The sequence below is a fragment of the Silene latifolia genome, chromosome 5, assembly GCF_048544455.1.
Source record: "Silene latifolia isolate original U9 population chromosome 5, ASM4854445v1, whole genome shotgun sequence".
Lineage (NCBI taxonomy): Eukaryota > Viridiplantae > Streptophyta > Magnoliopsida > Caryophyllales > Caryophyllaceae > Silene > Silene latifolia.
In genome coordinates, this window is record NC_133530.1 from 35928507 (window position 1) to 35949620 (window position 21114).

At 43.1% G+C, this 21114-nt stretch overlaps 1 protein-coding gene and 2 long non-coding RNA genes across 5 annotated transcripts; 2 read left to right on the forward strand and 1 right to left on the reverse strand.

Annotated features, from left to right (window-relative positions):
- Window positions 1-1892: 1892 nt before the first annotated feature.
- Window positions 1893-11365, forward strand: LOC141657257 (uncharacterized). 3 transcript variants are annotated; one of them, XR_012548700.1, is made up of 4 exons: window positions 1893-2039; window positions 2550-2777; window positions 10295-10504; window positions 11277-11365. It is a non-coding gene; the product is annotated as an uncharacterized LOC141657257 (long non-coding RNA). The 3 variants fall into 3 exon arrangements; XR_012548699.1 differs by having other exon boundaries at window positions 11250-11336; XR_012548698.1 differs by lacking the exons at window positions 10295-10504; window positions 11277-11365 and adding an exon at window positions 4311-4904 and having other exon boundaries at window positions 2550-4202.
- Window positions 3262-12080, reverse strand: LOC141657256 (uncharacterized). The gene is made up of 6 exons (XM_074464422.1): window positions 10873-12080; window positions 9951-10607; window positions 8647-9796; window positions 7368-8498; window positions 5997-7229; window positions 3262-5912 (listed from the first exon to the last, which is right to left on the reverse strand). Exons 1-6 carry the CDS (start codon window positions 11617-11619, stop codon window positions 3628-3630), a joined length of 7203 nt encoding a protein of 2400 aa, XP_074320523.1. The 5' UTR covers window positions 11620-12080; the 3' UTR covers window positions 3262-3627.
- LOC141657258 (uncharacterized) lies at window positions 11407-13156 on the forward strand. Its single transcript, XR_012548701.1, has 2 exons — window positions 11407-11511; window positions 13106-13156. It is a non-coding gene; the product is annotated as an uncharacterized LOC141657258 (long non-coding RNA).
- Window positions 13157-21114: the final 7958 nt, after the last annotated feature.

The window sequence follows — 21114 nt, forward strand, 5'->3', positions numbered from 1 at the left end:
ACTACTGGACAGTAACTTCTCCTCCCTCATGAAATTAATCCTTTTACCCACACTCTCAATCTTTGCCTCCAATACACCTGATAATTCCTTCAACTCCTCCATACCCAAATTTTTAATAAACTCACAATTATCACCTCTTTTAATCAATTCCTTCAATTCTGTTTCTTTCGAGTTTCCCACCACTTTCGCCCCTTTCTCACCATCATAATACCGGCTGATTACTTCGTTGGCGGCATCGGGCTTGGAACACCAGATTTGAGGGACGTTAGGTTGATCAACCTCATAGAATATGAGAAGTAAATCAACATCACAAAGCGTAGAAAGCTCCTTAGCTTTCTTAAACACCGTCGATTTCCGTTCCTTGAAACCCTTCTTCTCCTTGACCGTTTTACAAACCATCTTTAATTTGTTTGATCTTAGTTTTTTTTTTTTTTTTCGCTTGTGTTAAAATTGGTAGTGAAATTGTGAAAACAGTAATAATTTGTAAATTGATGGAGGGAAGCAAGTATATATACACGAGCTTGAGTTGTTGTTGATGAAGGGTTAAACGGTAAGGCGGGAGCGGGAAAAAGCGCGTTATTGTGATTTGGAAATTTACCCGTTATTAAGTCGGTTTACTTCTATTACCCGTTTCTGGGCTGGGCTTATCACATGGAGTAGATTAGATTGGGCTTAAAACTAATTTTAACCCTTCTTCTTTGACCCATTAATATATTATACTCCCTCCCATCCAGTCCAAAGGTAACATGGGCCCACTTTTTGTGAGGAGAAAAGTGGGTCCATGTTACCTTTGGAGTGGATGGGAGGGAATAGTATAATTCCTTTGCCCCGATCCTTTCTTTGTCTTTGATTATAATACGATACCTCTCACAAAGACTAATTTTAATCATCAACCCCTCGTAGGACCGTCATATAGCAAATGACGGGTTCAAAAGGTAGAAAAAACACCCAATTAACATTTGATTAAATTCATATATCAATTTTATTTTGATTACATGTATCTTATGATAAATACTAACATATTTAAATATGCAAGTTATTAAAATAAATATTATATTACAAAATAAACTATTCTTTTACTCGTCGTACAAGTTTTATTAACTTATTAGCTGAGTTTTGTGTTATTGACCAATCTTTTGCTAAAAATGGTCCTATAAAATAATTTATGAATTTTAATGCTCATTTTTATTGACGTAATTTATTTTCGCAATACGTATTTGATTTAAATAATAACTTTTGGTTATATTTCTTGATTACCACAACATGCCATGTAATGCCTATTTTAGGTAAGACTGGCCCAATAACATTAGCCGAAACAAAATTATTTAATAGAAAAACAAAACAAATATTTTTATTTCAATAACCTAATATTTTAAATTGATAACTTACAAAACTAGATATGTTAAGTTTTAAAAATAAAATGAATAGCTTAATTGATAACTTACACATTATTTTCATTCTCAAGAATTGAACATCTTAATCAATCGTTTCTCAATTATAAAATTTAAATTAAATGTAAAACAATTGTTTGAGACGTTAAATGCAAATTATTGAACAACTTGAAGTTCTCTTCCATTTTCTAAAGTAATTTGTTTTATCATATGTTTTGGGGGTTTATTAGGGCGTGACTTCAATTCCGACGATTCAATGAATAACTAGGGTTACCAGAGTCGATGGTCGGGGTGAGAATGGTGTAGTGGGTGGGTGCAAGGGACGAGTAGTTGTATGTATTAAGCGTTTTTCAATTTCTCTCATCCTTTGTTTTTATTTTATGTACCTATGTGAATAATATTTGACCGTTGCACGCTTGTGAGTTGTGACGGCTATAACCAATCACAAGGACGACTTACCGTGACTAGAATGGGTGTGGCGGACTCGTAACATATTGACTTGGCTGTGGCGGACTCGTAACATATTGACCGTGGGTTTGAGTTTGACTGTTTGAGCCAGTAAAGATTCTTTCAACACTCTGCAACAAATTCCCGCCTAATTCTGCAGCTGCAAAACTCATATTTTAATTCAATTACTGAAGAATCCAGGTATCTTTCTCTGTGTTACCATCGTATACGAAGTCGATTTGATTCAATTACTGATGATTTGCGTTATGATTTTCTAAATTTGTTGTATGTAGCACTACTTTCATTTCAATTTTGTTGATTTTTTCTTAATAAGCTTGCATTTTGATACTTTTGTCTTCTCCAGTTAGGGTTTCGTCATATTCGTTCTTCGATTTAACTGTTCGATTGCGAATTATCGAATTTTTCCGGTTCTTGGTGCATTGTTAAACTAATACTCCGTATGAGCTATTGATTCTCAAAGATAAACTTGAATATCGTAATAACAATGTAGGAAGTTAATTTAGTTACATGTATACTCCGGAATCCGAATACTTTTATTATGTCATTCTAAAACCGGAATTAAGAACTGTTTTGGAGCGTTTATTGCAATGTGATGGGTGTGGTTCATTATTCAGAGTTGCTACTTGCTACTTGTACGCTCTTGAAAGCTTGTCGATTCCGATTATTAATTGTTGTAAATCTTGAAATCAGGCTTCATAATGTGCTGTCACTGGAGCCGATGTTACTGTATGATTGGATGGAAAGATGATAAGACATAGATGAATTCTAAACAATTTTTGGTCCAAGCAAATAAAAGTCTGAACATTTGGGATAATTAAGGCACAGGTTTGATATAATGGAGGTGGCCTGTGGACAACATTTGTATGGTGTATGATTTTAGGACGCGCTTGTTAGTTTTGGTGCGACCTAATCCTGCAGGTTTTCTATTTCACTTATTTGAATTTATGACTTTTATCGCTTTTATGAATTTACTGTGCTTAGATTATACTCCTCTCCGTCCCAATCATTTGTTTACCTTTGACATATCTGTCACAAAAGATAAAAACGGTAAACAGATGATTGAGATAGGAGAAGTACGCTATTATCCTTGGTATATGATGTAAGCAAAAAGGAGCAGATGCTTTTATGCAGTTTTATGGATGTTAATGATTTTTAATAGGATTACCATCCTCCAAATACTTGTGTAAGGCGGTTTACACAAGAATAATCGTAAAAACACATGCTATTGACTCAAATAGCCCATATAAAGACAGTTTCTGATAACTACCATATGGTATAATACGGATATAATCATATAAGTGTCTTTAATTTATGGTTTTACACAGCTTCTAGTGTTAATCCATCACTTTGGGTCAACACACATACTCAGCTGTTTTATTGCATTTTAGTTCTGTAACGAAGTAACAATAAGATATCAAGCTCAGGGTAAAATAAAAGAATATCTACCAATCGGGAATCTTTAACTATACACTAAACATCTAGCAATCCTCACTTAGTTACAATATGAAACCACTCAAAAAATTGAGAAACGATAAATGGTTCAGATATCTGCTTCATTGAATCTGCAATGCCACCTTCCATTCTAGACATTTACAGCGTGTCTGTTTGTGATACATTCTGCACTATGACTTCAAGTAGAGTTATGTGGGACACTCTTTGAGTCGTCATTCATCTAGCAAAGTTAACCAACCTGGATTCTTGACAATCTGAGCTTAGTTGAGTTGGTTCTGTAACTAGGATTATTTTCAAGGTTTGGCAAGATTGCTTCTTAGGCTCTCTGGCCAACAGTGGATTCCTGCTGTGAACCAACTGTCTCGAAAGCTCGAACAAGCAGAGCCACTCTTTTCTTTTGAGCTGGAGCAAGCTTTCCAACTACTTGCTGAAGTGCATGATCTAGCATCCCTTCCTCCCAACTTTTCTTCTCACCACTCACTGTTTGACGTAGTGAAGGATTCTCCTTTGATTCGGTTTGGGTACTGCAAGACTTTTCTTGAGGCTGTATTTTGAGCTGTCGCATTTCGCTCATTGCCTTGATAAATCTTTTGCACATAATGATTCTTGAAAGTTTGTTGTTGGTGCTGGGTAGGCTTTCTTTTGCTGGTGCTTTCTCGTTTTCTGAAGCTGCAGTTACATCCACTACTGCTTCAGTCTGTGCTGCAATTGGAGATGCAGTTTCTTTACCATTTTCCTGAACCTGGTGCGGAACTGCTTGCTCTGAAGTCTTGCTACTCGACATCGATCGATTATCGCTTTCCTGTTCCGGGAGAGTGAGTAATTCATTGACAGCTTCCTGTACTAGCTTAATCGCCTCGCTTTCATAAGACTGAAACCTTGTTGGTGTTGGTACGTCTGCTTCCTTGTCGTGAATTCCTTTAGGAGAGGAATTTTCCGAGTTACGTTCTGTATCTGTTTCCTCTGATAATTGCATTTCTTCTTTCTCCGGAATTTCAGTTTTTACATGCTGGAGAATGAGGCCCCACAGGCTGGTATTATTTATCTTGTCCAAGGATGTACTCTTTCTGGCACTATGACTCCCTTCATCTTTCAAGTCGTTAGGCATATACGCCTTCTTGGGAGCTTTACTTGCTTGAGCACTTTCATTCAACTCAAACCTGGTGGGAGTAGAAATGTCCGCTACCTTGTCGTGAATCCCTTCAAAAGGAAACTGAGAGGAATTTTCCGAGTTACCTTCTGTATGTACTTCTCTTTCAGTTGATGATTGCATTTCTACTTTCTCTGGAATGTCAGTCTTGACATGCTGGAGGATGAGGCCCCACATGCTGGTATTATTTTCCTTGTCCAAGGATGTACCATTCAGACTCTTAGGTAGAACAGTCTTCTTGGATTCCTTAGTTGTTTGATCACAGTGTTCAACCAATTGCTTCTCAAAGGTTTTGTTCTCATTAGCAGGAAATCCTTGTTCATCTCCAAAACTATCTGCTGGGTCCTTACATGAATATGAGGAAGTACTGATTGCAACAGATGGTAAATCTGTGAGCTTAAAAGGAGTTTCACCTTTCATTTCTTCCCCGTTTAGTGCATGTTCTTTTCTTAAAGTTGGATTTCTATCTTCATATATATCTTGTGGAACCCTGTCAATAGCTGGCTTCTTGTTAGAAGCTGTATCTAATAAATCAAGCTCTAGGTTAAGACTAACCAGTGATTCACTTGAGTGTTGGGATTTAAAGACTGTGTCTCCATTTTCCTTTCCATTGCCTTCTAGGGGAATATCATCAGCAGGTTCCTTTTTCAGGTTAAGGAGTGCTTTTCCCCTTTCTTCTTGGTCTGGATTGACATTTTCAAAGGCTTGGACCAACAATGCCACTCTTCTTTGTTTGGCTGGAGCAAGTCCAGAAATTACTTTCTGTAAAACATTATCAAGCATCCACTCGTCTGTACCTTTTTTATCTCCTGCACCGTTGCTTTTAAGGCGAGCCTTCCGAGCTTCTGAACCAGAATAAATTGCTGGAGTGTTTTGTTTGTGTGGGTGGCTTTTACGCAACTTTTGCATTGTCTTGATGAATTTATTGCAGATAATTAGTTGTCTAAGCTTGCTGTAGCCCCTGGACAGGCTTTTCTCAAGTTTCTGTCCGGCTATTTGGTCTCTATCTAAACCAGATGTCCGTAGGCTGGAAACTAATTCGTTGTCCATTTCTTGTGGCCCTTCCAGAATATCATCGATGGTCTCTTTTACCAGTTTAATAGCATCATTCTCTGTGAGCTCACTGGTCACACTGCTAGCATCACTATCATTATCATCATAATCTGCATTAGTCATCATTTCAAAGGACGTGTCATCCCTTTTCACATGGTTGATGCTGCTTGATCTTTCAACGAGCTTGCTTTCGCCTTCTGAAGCACTGCCAGATTGGAGATGCTGACAAATCAGGTGCCACATGCTGTTTGTTTTCTGTTTGTCAGAAAAAAGGCTTTTGCCAATGTTATGCTCACAGTCCTGCTGACGATTTTCACTTAAAGAGGCATGCTGTAGTGTTCTGGATATGATGACATCTTTCTCCTTTTTAACTACTAATGGGTCTTGCATTTGACAATCTGAAAGACACCATATTAGAGAATCAAACTCCATGCATTTTGTCAATTTTATTTAAATAGATATTTATTCAGACTTGGGCATACCTTTGGTGTCAGTTTGATGGTCGATTTTCAAATTGATTTGATCTGAATCTGGAGTTTCAGTGGATAACTCTGTCTGGCTGCTTGAAATATTTGGTTGATAATCCTCTTGTTCATTTCTTTCCAAAAGGTCACACTTAAAAGAACTGAATCTATCATCCTGCATATGGGGACAATGGTCATCAACAATTGAGCTGTCCTCTGAGCCAACACTTTCATTTTCATCTTCAATGGGTTCGGATTTGATTGCAGGGTAACACTCCTCTTTCGGGTGATAATCGAAGTCAATTACTTTCTTCTCTGGGGCGACTGTTTCAAAGGCTTCTACGAGCAATGCCACTTTTCTCTGCTGGTCAGGAGCTAGGCCGGAAATAACGTTTCTGAGTGCATAGTCAAGCATCCATTCTTCATGATTTTTCCTTCCATCAATACTTAGATGCCTTAGATAAACTCTTTCGTCCACAGAGGTTGTCTGTGGTGGTATATGCCGTGGTTGTCTCCAATTGACTTTTCTTAGTCTTTCCATTGCTGCAATGAATTTAGCTGTGACAAACAATTTTTTAAGCTTGCTATTGCTGTTGGGCATTTTCTTCTGGGCTGCGTATTCTTCAGCTTGCTCTTGGACTGCAACACTTGTGTTGTCTTTTTCATGCAAGTTATCTTGTGAGTTCTCTTGTGTGGGAGCTGAGGCAGAAATGTCACGTCCTTCAGCATTATCACAGGTCATGTCATTAAGTTTGAGGGGCTTTTGATCAAGCCTCTGTTCATGACTTTGTAGGATTGCATCAATTGCCTCCTTTACCAGTTTAATGGCAGCTGATTGATTGAGGACTGTGCTTTGGCTATCTTTATCTTTTTGGAATTTTTCCTTGCAACTGATTTGTGTTGAATCTTGATAACTCTTCTCTTGGCCTTCATCTTCATCAATTTCACTGAATTCTGGCTTTGGGACCTTTGATGCTTCACTTGAGATGACTTGTTGGTGGATTAGGTGCCACATGCTTTTATACTTTTGTTTGTCAGAGAGTACACTGGCTATATCACCTTCGGACTTTGCGTCAGAACCCTCAGTGGTAAAGCAAGAAGATGCCTCTGCATCTTTCGTAGTTTCTTCAACCCCAAAGCTCGATACTTCAGCTGCAATATCAGCAGGTATTGATATCGAACTGATTTCAGACAACTCTGTAATACTCTCTGAAACTGCTGCTTCGACAGTCTTTTGTTGAGTTATGTGGCCTGTAACGTTTGATGTGCACATTGCATATTTAGTACGCTTCCAAAATTAATGGTTCCGCATGAACAATACTTTACTAGGCTCATAAATAGTTTTCAACTTTTTATAGTGTGTAAAAATAGCAAGTGATATAGATGTACCTTCTGCGCTTGCTTTACAATCATGATCTTCCTGCAGACTTCTTTCATGAGAAGCACCTTTAGTAGATGGTATAACTCCATCGTCTTGGTTTTCCAAAATCTCATAGTCTCGTTCCTCAGAAATGGATGTTTGATGCATTTGTTCTGAGCTGGCCACAGTTGCAGTTTCGATCTCAGAAGGATAATATTTAAGACCCTTCTCTTGCTGCTGAGGAGTTACAGTTTCAAATGCTTCTACAAGTCGTGCCACTCTTCTTTGTTGTTCCGGAGCCATCCTTGAAATTACTTGTCTAAGTGCAAAGTCAAGCATGCATTCTTCATAGTTTTTCCTTCCGTCTATGCTCAAATGCCTCAGATAAACTTTTTCATTGTTTAAGCCTGCCTCTGTAGGTAAGCTTTGTGTTTTTCGTGGGCTGTTTATCCTTAGCCTTTGAATCGCATTAATGAATTTGGCTGTAACAAATGCTTTTTTCAGTCTGTTGTAACTCTTGGACATTTTTCTTGGTGGGCGATTCAATTCATTGGATTCCACTTTATGTTGCTGTGAGACTGTTGTGTTTTCACTCAAATGAAACTTTTCCTCTCCCGCTGGATTGGCTTGTTTCTCAACAAGCTTACCATCTTCTTCAAGACTTTTATCGGTGTAAGATGCAATCTTCTGATGGACTGAAACGGCCTGCTGTTCGCCGGGTAGCTCATAACGTTGTAAAATTGCATCAAGTGCTTCTTTTACCAGCTTCACAGCAGCTGATTGATCAGATTCATTCATTTCACCAGCTACATTTTGGTTGTCCGCATTTTGCTTGGGAATTGTATTGTAACTACTCCTATTTGATTCGGGACCATTAATCTCTTTGCATTTGGCTGCCTCACCCTCATTCTCTTCTTCGTCAATTGCATTGACTCCGTATTCTCCATCGATTGATGCTTCGCTTGAAGCTACTTGTTGATAGATCAGGTTCCACATACAAGTGTACTTTTGTTTATTGAAGAGCATCATATTCATTTCACCAGCGTGACCTACTTCTGAATCCCCAGTAGGAGATTGAGAAAGATCCTCAGGAATGCTCATAGGCTCTTTAACTGTACCTTCATCAATAATCTGAGTTCCGGAGGACCCCAAAGACAAATCTGCAGTGTTGGTTTGGCAGGCATTATAAAATTTGGCAGCTAGAGGAGTATATTACATGTTTCAGAAATAAATTTCAAGACGAAAGTATATGTTTAAGAAGGTTGTTCATGTGCTTAATAATGAGAAAATAAACTTATATGATGTTACCTATTGCTCTACTCTGATCTTCATGAGCTTCCCGCAAACGTATTTCCTCAGGATTGCTATCGTGAGATAGAAGACCTTCATTATCTTGCTGAATGATTACCTGTTCATCAGGTATGCACATTGTTTGCTGAGGTTCTTCGTTGTCCAGGGTAGCTAAAGTATTGATAGCAGTCGTCTTGCCTTTGATAGGATAATGTCTAATGCCTTCTATCTGCTGTGGTGTGACTGTTTCAAATGCTTCCACCAGTTGTGCCACTCTTCTCTGCTGATCAGGACCAAGCCGCGAAATTGCCCATCTCAGTGCATGATCAAGCATCCATTCTTCTGTATTTGTCCTCTCATTCCTGCTTAGATGCCTAAGATAAACTTTCTCTCCCTCTGATGTTGGCTCCAGAGGCAAATATCGTGGTTGTTTTGGACTAATCCTCTTCATTCTTTCCATTGCTTTGATGATTTTGGCAGTGACAAATACTTTTCTCAACTTAATGTAGCTCTCTGACATTTGCTGCCTTGGCATCTCTGTCTCACTTGGGTTGACATTCGGTTTAATTGTGTAACCTGTTAGCTTTATTTGCTTTGGCATATTTTCTTGTGTGGAAGATTTGGGAGCTAAATTATATGCTCTCGCAAAACTATTTGTCATTTCTTCGCCTGATTTGCACTGCTGATCAATTGCCTCTGCATCACGCTCTAAGATAGCCGTAAGCCCTTCTTGCACTAACTTCAAGGCTGCACTCTGATCAAAATCAGGAATCTCGATAGCTCCTCCTTGATTATCCTCACTATCATTGAGATTTTTGTTGCCTGTACTTTCTTCTTGATCCAATTCCATCCCCTTACGGTAAGAATTCACATCCCAAGCTTCCTTTTCATTCACGCTATCAGTTTGCTCAGTTCCTGTCACTGGCACATCACTTGATGCATATTGCTGATAAATTAGGTGCCACATATTTGTATACTTATGTTTGTCCGAGAGTAACTTGATCAGATCACCACCAGAACTCTGAAACTTTTCTTCTCTATTAAATGGTTCAGTGACTTCATTTGAGGAAGTTGTGCTAATCTCCTGCTGAATTTTATTACTAGCTTCGACATTGCACGTTCCGAAATTTTCATCTGATTCCTGCAAGCCTTCTTTTTCTTGTATCCCCTGTAGGAATTAAAAACAAAATATAAATGATTTTTTATGCAGAGCATCATTTTCATCTGTGTTCTATCATTATACAGGAATCCAGAATTGAATTTTGTATCTTATTTACTTACTAAATCACCTTTCATAGCTAAAGATTATGTCTGGTGCTTACCTTAGGTTGTGATATTTTGCCGGGTGCTTTTGGTAATTCCCAAGAATATTCCTTCTCACTGGCTTTGTTGTAGGTGAAGCTAGTTAATGCTTTGTAATCACTGCCGGGGTTGCCTTCAACGGCCCACTTTTTCCTGGGTTTGGCATAAATTGTAATGAGATAATCAAAACCATCATCATCTTCTTCTTCTTCTTCTTGTATAGTAGGAGTCACCATTTTAGCTGAATGAACTTCAGCTGATATCATTTGCCTTGATTGATAATTTTTCAAGCTACTTATTGTTTGTTCAACATCTTCATTAAGCTGCTTGTCCTTCTGGTTCTTAATTGACTGCCGTTTTGCAGAGATGAACTCCTTAAGAGGTAGTGATGGTGCATGGTGATGGTGTCCATTGAGAGAACAATAATTGTAAGGACAAACATGGATAGACGAAGTTCCATGTGATTCTCGCTCCCCTGAATGAAGCTCAATATGATCTGGGAATTCAGATCTCTTTAAAGTGGACGAACACGTGGCTCGATCAAGCCCTGTGCGAGATAATGGAATCTCCTGAGGTCGTTTCCTTACTTTACTCTTTCTCGGTCTAAAACTTGGAACCTTTGCTAGAATCTTTAGGGGTCTCCAACTGGATGTTCTTGTCAGACCCTTCACTGAATTCTATCAAAATGGAACTATGATTCAGTTTAGAATGTGTGGCATGACAAACATACTAAATAATACTCCTAGGTTGTTTGTTTCTATCTTGGTTTTTGTTTTACATACTAAGAACTCTAAGATCATGTTTTCTTCATTCGAAAATAAGTCAGTTCAGTTTAAAATTTTACAATTTATTCCAGTTCTGTTCAATCAAATTCAATTCCAAGAATTTAGTGAATCTATGCAACTAACAAACTAAATGGAAAGCCTAACATGGAAAAGTCACCTTCTTTACTTCATGAGAGTTGGTTCCCTTCATATAATGTGGTTCACCATATGACAGTTTCTCCTCTGCTCCATACAATCTGGATTTTGGCACCCTTGGATATCTTTTGCTCCTGAGTCTCGTTAACTTGATCGTTCTTGAGCGGTCCACTACACTCGTTTGATTATCTCCACCACTTACAATGCTCTCCTGATCACATACATCATTTGAATCCGAGATGATGTATTCATCAATACTGGAATTCTCTTGGAACTGGGAGTATTTTGCTCGAATTTTCAGCGATTTCAGACTGGATAACTTCTTTACATATTTTACACTAGGCACTCTTTTTAAGCTTTTCTGTGTTCTAACAACTTCCCTATTGAATTTCACTGTAGGTGTTTGAAATTTGCTCTTTCTTACAGAATCTCTGGCATCATTACTACTAGCCGAGCTATACAAAACAGTACCCAAATTTCCTTGAGATGATGACCCTTTCCTAGCACTTGAGCTAGTAGCCTTCATATAATTGGGTGATGATGTCCCTGACATTGGTGTAGAAGATGCTCCTGATGGGTTAGTTGCATCATTAGAGGAAGCCACGGAACTTCGGTCGAATCGCGATTTCTCTTTCCTCATTGACAACCTCAACCTGTCCAGGTTTGCAACCTTCACTGACTTCAATTTTTTCAGTTTTTTCCTTGGCTCTTCTACTCCTTCCTTATTTCTACTGTATCTTTCTTGAGTTGTGAATGTTCTTATGGCCATTTTCTACTTGTATGAATCTCTGATTAGTGGAATCTGATGCAATTTGGTAACTTTTCCTTTTTCCCCCTTTTTAGACTTTTGGTGTGATTTTCTTGATTCTTTACACTATTTTGTAGATGTATAGTGGGTGTGAATGCTATCTATGTGATTCTATGTGAGACTCATATATTTTTCCTAAAGAAAATAAAAGTGATTTCCTGGACTTTTGCATTTGGATAGGCATATTATTTTAGAACAGAGGATGCCTTTGGTGGGTGGAAAATTAGAGGTTTGAATGGCCCTAAGTTGAATTTTCTAAGCAAATTTTTGAATTTTCTTTATTAAGATGTCTTAATTAATGGGGAGGTGTCAGTTTTAATGGCCGTAGATGATTTATGTTTGTATACAAAAAAAGTGAGCGATTCTGAGCAATAGACTGGGTCTTTATTGCCGTCTAGATTTGTACAAAGTGACCAGTCAGTAGACTTCTCCAAATCTCCACTTGCTGATAAACTGATAACTCTAGAGTCTTGATGCTGATGTTTTTCTTCCCTTGCTAATTACAAATTCTTCGTAAATAATAAAATGGGTTAAATAGATGGATGAGACAAAAGGCATAATGGCTAAGAAATGGCAAACTCGTATCCCATTTATCTATATGGGGTAGTATTTGACCCGTTGTAAGGGAGACAAGACTTGTGTACCACATAAAATGGATTTGAGTACTCTTAGATTACCTCCCAAGATCAGTAGACAGTAGGTAATTAGAGAAGTAATTTCTTTGTTATTAAATGATAAGCTTTCTTCAATCTATCAATATGGTTAATGGTACATGTGTATCCTGGAATAGTGAAATAAACTTACAAAAAAGGGTTCCAAATCCTTTCGCCAATCTTTTTTCAGGAAATAGTGGAGCCTTGTCCCATTTTCGCTTAAGGGGTCAATAGAAAGTAATGTGTCGGCCTCACATTATGTTAGCCGACCCCAAAATGACTAAAATTTTATGGTCATTGTTACTGTGGTTTCTGTGAGGAAAATGTTGTATACAGTTGATCCAAAAAGCCTTGTTGTTGTGTAGTTGCATGGCCAAGGACATGTCCTCTTATATTAATAATCCCTTAATTAAGAGTGGAGCACATGTATGATCACCCTTTCAACAAAGCCTCTTTCTTAAATCACAAATATAGACTGATGGTAATGCTAATGTTTGTCTAAGCAAAAGCACTTTAGACTTTCAAGTGTAGCCCACGAGTGTTAGTTTACTAGGAGTTATGTTGCTCAGACTCACTTGTTTAGAAATATTTAACATGGGTGTATGTTTAAGTATCCGACTCGGCTATTTTTTTGAAAAATATGCATATGTTGACTTAAAATGAGATGTCGAAGTGTCAGCACGAATACATAGAGGAATCAGAAGAGTGGGAGTAGTGCCATAATTTGTGGCAAAAATGTATAGGTAGCTTTCCTTCATTTAACAATGATTAAGTGAAATAATGATATAATGTAGGTAGAGGCGATTAACAAATTAAGAAGGAATGAAGTGAGATGATTGAATGCATTAATTAAGGCAGATGTGTGAGTGTGATCTGTCAGTAGTCAATTGACGACAGGAAAGACGCGTTCAGAGATAAAAAGGTATGTGTGGGCCCATAACATTTGATTGAACAATAGGTCTTGGTATAGACGGTGGGGCGTATTGACGGGTAAAGACCTCTAATAAAATGGGTAGGGGGGACAAGGTGGGGCACCCCCATGTGCTTCCCACTTTATGGCAAATGGGTATTTTGTGAGCAGAAATGGTATCCGTCTATACGTATAGACGGATAGTGTCCGTCTATAATGAGAATTTGTGTTGATTGAATCACCGACTGCAGGGTTTGATCATGCCTCATCAACCACGTGGGATCCGTATTCTAACCGTCCTACAACAAACTACTCCCTGCTATGGATTGTGTTGGTGTTTCTTGTATAGTACGAGTGACAGTACTAGGGGTGTAAACGAGGCGAGCTAAGCTCGAGCTCGGGTGCTCAGCTCAAACTTTTTAGCTCGAGCTCGGGTTCGGCTCGAAGCTCGTCGAGCCTAAAAAATTGAAGCCCGAACTCGGTTTGGGAAAAGCTCGAGCTCGTTTTGTCATTATAAATTTTCACTTTCTCACATTTTAAATCTAACTAAATATAAAGATTTTTAAAAACAAATAAAATTATAAAATACTAAAATTTATTATATTATAACATACTAATATAAATTTAACATACTTGTATAAAATATTATCTAACTAAATATAAATATTTCTTGTATTCGTGTATTCAAAATTTAACATTATTGTAGCTTTTTTTTTAATAAGAAAGAGGTATATCTTTTGATGGGGCATATTCTGCACCCGCTGACCAAGTCAACACATTGAGCAAGGTCAAAGATATCCCAAGAAGTCAAGTCTTAGACGCTTAGATGCCCTTTAAGACGAGGCCTGTCGGCTGTCGGATGGGTCCTACGGGGCAACCAACCGGGCACACATCCGCGAACTCATATCCAAGACCCTCGGCGGTGGGTCAACAGGGCCCGCCGGCCCGCCATAGGTCCCTCGGTGAGTGGTAGATCGTCTTTCCACCGCTAGCCACTTGGCCACTGCCACCACGTGACAAAAGGTGAAAGTCATAAATACTCCTCAACTATCATTGAGGAAAGGATCCACAATTTAACCTAAGAATCACTATTCATCTGGTAATATCTTCCTTATCTCTCTACAATATGTACTTTGCCAAGTAACAACCACTTACCTCTCTAAGTTACTGACTTGAGCGTCGGAGTGAGTTCGCTCGGTCCAAAGCCGAGCCCTAAGTTTGTTCATCGTTTCAGGAGACCGCAAGGAGGATTCAACTAAAGACGTCATTCTACAAGCACGGGTGGTAACATATAATCGCCTCGGAATTACAGGAACAATTGGCGCCGTCTCGTGGGGAGAATACTAGAAGCTAGTCACATTCATTCCCAAACAAAAAAAAAAAAACAAAACAAAAACCCACCCAAAAAGCTAAGAAGATGTCGAAACAACCAGAGAAGGTGTTAGTGGAGAACAAATTCTACCAAGACGACACATTCAACAACTCGAAATCGGGCGGTCCCCACCACCCGTATCACGGATACGACGAACGGACGCCAAGGGAACAAGATATGCCGCCGTCCGCCGACTGTGTCACCATCATGGGACATGTGGTCGATGCAACAAAGCCAAGTTACTCCCGGACATAATTGCTAGTACGCCGCCACACCGTCACACCGACAAGAGCGGCGGAACCCGTCCAGAGACCGGGGGCTTAATGTGACTCCAAGAAACTTGAATGGAGCACGGAAGAAGTCGGCCTGTCAAGACGCCGGGGAGCCCAGAGCGCTAGTGGTAGACCTTAGTCCTTCCCGCACTCGCGAGAGGACGACGCCACCACCGCAGCCGACGAGGCACCCCCAGAGGAGCGAAGAAGTCCACTCACCGAGCGGAGAAGAAGCCCGACTCACCGAGTCGAGAAGAAGCCCTTCCCGCTACGGGAGAGGAGCGGACTAGGGATGTGAGGAGCCGATCGCCGCGATCGTCCGACACGTGGTCGACAGCCCCTCAAAGACCACGTCCTAGATACCCCGGTCCGACTAAGTCAAGTTGCCACCTATAGCATACAAAGGAGAAGGCGACCCAACCGACCACGTCGAGGCCTACGAGTCTCACATGTCGATGGGATCAACCCGACGAAGTCCGGTGCCGAGTCTTCCCAACAACGCCGCATGGGATGGCACAAAGTTGGTACAAGGGGCTACCCGACGGGTCGGATATCGTTACGCCGACCGAAGGACACGTTCGGCCCAAGATTCCCGCAACAAGAGGAGGGCCGTGGAGACCTCGGACCTCCCGACTATCGACAGGAAGGAGGTGAATCTCTCCGGGTTACGTGAAGAGGTTCGACGCCAAAGTTCAGCAGATTCGTGACACGAACAATGAACGCGGCACTTTCGGCGATGAAAGGCCTCCCGAGAGGAGACCTAAAGAATGAGCTCATCAAGTGCGGCGGCCAGAGACTAGACTCGCCAGAAAATGGCCGACTGTGCCATCAAGGTGGAGGACTACCACAAAACCGGGTGGGCCCAGCGAGGCCGAGCACTCGGATAGTAAGAGCCGTCGGGAGGACAACCCGGATGAAAGACGCCGTGACAATAATAAGTCCAGATCCGACGGGATCCGCCAGAAACAAGACTCGGCGGGCGCGGGGAGTTCAGACCGAACTACCACAAACGTTTGGTGGCCACACCCCCTTGGTCGTATCGCGCCGAAGTCTTCGCCCGAGCAAAACGAGGGTCGAAGTGGGAGAGACCTCCCGCCGAGAAGTGACGGTGACACGAGCCAAGATCGTGAGTACCATGGCCACACCGCCACTTAATCGACGATCGCGCATCAAGAATGCCATCAAGAGCCGATCCGGAAGGGAAGCCTTGGCAAATATGTCGCCAAAGGCCAAAAGATCGATGCGGCGATTCGAATAAAAAATCCGTCTTGAACGGATAGGAGTAATCAATGTTGTCATCGGGGCAACGAGAACGGGGTCCGCTCATGGGCACAAAAGACACCGAACGAGCCGTATCGGCCATCAACTTTGTGCCCAACACACGGCGACTCCCGCTTCCAACGTCCCCGATATAACTATTGGGAAGAAGGACTACGAGGGAGTCATCGCCCCTCATAGCGACCCACTCGTAGTCCACCTGGACATAGCCAACCACTTGGTGAAGAGGTGCCGATTGACACAGCGCCTACACAAACATCATGTACCGAATGCTTTCTCCACCTCGATGCGAAGGTTGAAGACTTGAGTCCCCGCACCAACCCGTTGTACGACTTTTCGTAGGCGGCTTACCGGGTACCCCGGGGTCAATCAGCCGCCGGTGAGCTTCGGCGAGGGAAGTGCGGCCAAGAACGTTATGTCTGAGTTCGTGGTCATTGACGGCTCGTCCGCCTACAACGTTCTCATAGGCCGAGTCACCCTGAGCGAGGTCGATGCAGTAATATCCATCCGGGCTCTGACATTGATGTATGTCTCGGACCGGGGGGAAGCGCTTAAACTCGTCTCGAAGAACGAAAAAGACGAAGTGGTCAATGTCCAGGTGTCCGCCAGAGGGTGCAACATGCAATCCTTCAAAGTGGCGAAGAAGTCAGAAAAGGGGAAGAGCCATCCTTGCAACAGGAGGGCGACTTCAAGGATTCAACTGTCGGCATGGTCGAAGGAGCCGAGACTGAAGAGGTGGAGATTGACCCAGGGCGCACCGTAACTATCGGTGTCAACTCGGAGCCAAAATTCAGGGCCGCTCTCCTAGGCCGCCGAGGAAGAACAAAGACGTCTTCGCCTACTCGGCCGAGATGCCGGGCGTAAGCCGTGAGGTAATTATTCACAAGTCGAACGTACTCCCCACCGCTCGCCCTCGTCAAGCAACGGATGAGGAACTCCTCACCGAGAAGGATGAGGCCATCAAAGCCGAGGTAGATAAATATCGGCGGCGGGCTTTATCATGCCCTGTACTTATCCTGAATGGTTAGCTAATGTTGTAATGGTGAAGAAGTCGTCGGGGGCGTGGAGGATGTGTGTAGATTTTACCAATCTTAATAAAGCGTGCCCGAAAGATTGCTATCCCTTGCCTCAGATAGATAGTCTAATCGACACGACGGCAGGCTACACTATCCGAGCACTCGCGGACGCTTTCTCGTGGTATCATCGGTATTCATGGCCGAGGAAGACATGCCCAAATGCGCATTCATCACTGCTAACGGCACATACATGTATAAAATGATGCCGTTTGGTTTAAAGAACGCCGGCGCAACTTACACAAGACTAGTGGACAAGGTGTTCCAAAATCAAAAAGGGCGAAACATTGAGGCTTACGTCGACAATGCTATTGTAAAAAGCAAGTCCGACAGTGAGCACTTGGCCGATTTACACGAGACATTTTGTTCACTAAGAAAATACAAGATGAAGCTCAACCCAATGAAATGCAACTTCGGCGTCCGGGCAGGTAAGTTCCTCGGCGTACTTGTCGGCGCTGGGGAATTGATGCCAACCTGGACAAAGTCCAAGCAATCCCGGATCTGCCGGAGCCGAGGAATCGAAAAGAGGTTATGATCGACCAGGGAGGATGGCGGCTCTAGCCCGGTTCATCTCTCGGTCAGCCGACAAGAGCACCCCATTCTTCAAAGTGTTGAAGGGGAATAAGGACTTGGTGGGGGAGGAACAGAGCACGACTTTCAAACAATCGAAAGCCCATCTTCGACTCTCCCGACCCCGTCCGCACCGATCCGGGGAGACGCTATATCCGTACATAGCAGCATTTACCTCGGCCACGGTCGATCTCGTAATCGTCGGAAGAAGAGGACAAGCAAAGAAAGACACCAATCTACTTTGTCGCCCACACATTTCGCCGCCGAGAGAAATTACCCGATTGAAAAAGTCGCCTTTGCCGCCGTCGTCGCAAGGAACCGAAACCCTACTTCGACGCACATCCCGTGACGGTCCTAACCGACCAGCTATTGGAGAAAGCATTGGAAAAATTTGAGCAATCAGCAGGCTCATCAAATGGGCGAGAGCTATCCGGCATTTCGGCATTCAAGACAAGCCGAGGCCCTCGATAAAGGGACAGCACCGCGCATTTCTGGCCGAATGCACATACCAAGAAGAGCAAAACCCTGAGTATGGGAGGTATACACCGACGGATCCTCCATGACGAACAACTCGGGGCAGATACTTATCATCGGCCCAAACGGGGACGAGTTTGAGTACGCCTTGAAATTTACCTTCTCGGCCTCAAACAACGAGTCCGAATACGAGGCGGTGATAACCGGAGTCGAGCTAGCTTGAGGTCGCGGCAGAGCACATCATTTTGAAGACGATTCACTCTTAGTGGCTAATCAAATCAGAGGAGAGTACGAGACTCGGGACGATGGGATGATAAGATACCTGGAAAGGTTAAAAGCCGACACTTCAAAGTTAAAATCCTTCCAAATACTATGCATTCCCAGGTCTGAGAACAACCGAGCCGACGCTCTCTCAAAACTTGCCAGTTCAACCATCAAGAATATCAGTCGAACCGTGCTGGTAGACATCAGGAATGCCAAAAGCATTACTGAGACCATCGGCATGGTGGGCGACATAGAGGCCGAGACGACTTGGATGACTCCGATAATGAAGTACAAATTGATGAATGAGTTACCGGAGGACCGCAGTCTCTCACAGAAGATAAAGAGGATCGCAGCAAGATACTTGGTGTTTGAAGGAGAATTATACAGGAGGTCCGTGACAAGGCCACTCTTGAAGTGTGTCGGTCCAACCGACGCGAGCTAATCTTGACGAAATTCACGAAGGCATCTGCGGCCATCACATGGGGGCAAGAACACTAGCCCACAAAGCTCTCCGAGCGGCTACTACGGCCCACCATGCTTGCGGATTCAGAGCCAAAACCAAAAAGTGCAACAATCGTCAAATGCACGCTCCGTGATACATGCGCCATCCCGAGACTGCAGTAGGTGACTTAGCCCCCTTCCTTTCGCACAGTGGGGGATGGATCTACTAGGGCCATTTCCAACGGCATCCGGCGGAAGAAAGTTCTTGATTGTCGCCGTTGACTACTTCACCAAATGGGTTGAAGTCGAGCAAGCGATCACCCGCAAAGACGACGGCAAACGGTAGTAAGAAAGGTAAACTGGGAAAATGTCATAACTCGTTTTGGGTTACCCCAAGTCATGGTATTCGACCACGGCCGAGAGTTTTGGAGTGACACAATAATGAGCGGGTGGAAGAACTCGGCATCAAATTTGCATACTCCTCCGTCTGTCACCCGCAGAGCAACGGACAAAGTGAGGCGCCAATAAAACAATCCTCAACGGTTTGAAGAAGACAGTTGAAGACCTAAAGGGAAGATGGGCCGATGAACTACCCGGCGTCCTATGGTCCCTGCGAACCACGGAGAAAGAAGCAACGGGGTGATCCATTCCACCTAGTTTATGGGTCCGGCGGTCCTACCAATTGAAGCAACGGTGCCAACATACGTAACGGCCACCTTTAGCCCGGTCGAAAATGAAGAAGGCTTGAGAACCTCCCTAGACCTAGTCGAAGAAAGCCGAGATACAAAGACGCCTCAACCCGGGCAAAGATACCGTAACCGAATGAAAAGGGCCTACAACCGACGAGTCCACAAAAGGGACTTAAAAGTAGGAGACCTAGTCCTAAGAAAGTCAGCCGCCACCAACAAAGGGAACATTCATGGCAAAGCGACGGCTAATCGGGAAGGTCCCTACAAAGTGGTTGAAGAAATGAGGCCGGTACATACTTGGTCGAGTGACATGGAGGGTGTGCCTTTGATGAGCCATTGGAACACTATCTCGGGAAATACTTTGTATAGCGGCGGAGGTGCCCAAAGACAAGTGTGGGCACCCCGACGCGTGTTTATATCTAATGAAGAACCATCCAAGTTTTCCATCAGTGTTCATTTTCCCCATGGTCACCCCAAGAGGTACATACGCTGTCGCGTCGTAACCCCTAGCCGCCTCGGCCAACCGAAGGCCTGGCAGGGGACACAACGATCGATACGCCAACTCATGCTGTCGCGTCGTAACCCCTAGTCGCCTCGGCCAACCGAAGGCCTGGCAGGGGACACAACGATCGATACGCCAACTCATGTCTTTGTCGCGTCGTAACCCCCTAGTCGCCTCGGTCAACCGAAGGCCTGGGGGGGACACAACGATCGATACGCCAACCTATCTTTGTCGCGTCGTAACCCCTAGTCGCCTCGACCAACCGAAGGCTGGGGGGGACACAACGATCGATACGCCAACCTATCTTTGTCGCGTCGTAACCCCTAGTCGCCTCGCCAACCGAAGGCCTGGCGGGGGACACAACGATCGATACGCCAACCTACGCTGTCGCGCCAGAACCCCCTAGTCGCCTCGGTCCACCGATGGCCAGCGGGGGACACAACGGTCGATACGCTAACATGTTCAAGAAAAAGACGTTAAACGCAGTTGAGATACGCATTCTAGCTGCCTCGGCTAAGCCGAAGGTAAAAATGAAAAAGCGCTCAATTAATAACGCAAGAAGACAAGAAAAGACCTCGGCCAAGCCGAAGGCAAAACAAGCAAGCTTTCATTAATGATAACAGATTACAAACGAGAAGAATACAGACGACGGCCGTCCCCATAGGGGTAAGCCAAAACGCAACCTACCACAGTTATACAAAAACAAGGAAAAGAAAAGCAAAAGGTTACAGACATGACATTTGAAGCGCCAAAAGATGGCAGGGAGGAAAGGCTCAGTAGTTGGCCCCCGAACAACCGGGCTATCCGAGACGCCGGTGAGTCCGGTGACGACCGCCCGTCTCCCTACGCTGGTGCCGCACACCGTCGGCAGAAGCAGCGGCGTCAACCTCGGTGGCCGCCCGCAGGAAAGCTTGTCATCTCCACGTGCCTTGACCTTTCGACCTCCTCTTGGCCTCCT

Bases quoted from the DNA above. Each gene is read 5' to 3' on its own strand.
- LOC141657256 (XM_074464422.1), bottom strand. From the start codon at position 11,619: ATGGCCATAAGAACATTCACAACTCAAGAAAGATACAGTAGAAATAAG. The intron at 9,797-9,950 runs GTAAGCACCAGA...TAATTCCTACAG, and splicing joins GCAAAATATCACAACCTAAG to GGGATACAAGAAAAAGAAGG. The intron at 8,499-8,646 runs GTAACATCATAT...CCAACACTGCAG, and splicing joins AGATCAGAGTAGAGCAATAG to ATTTGTCTTTGGGGTCCTCC.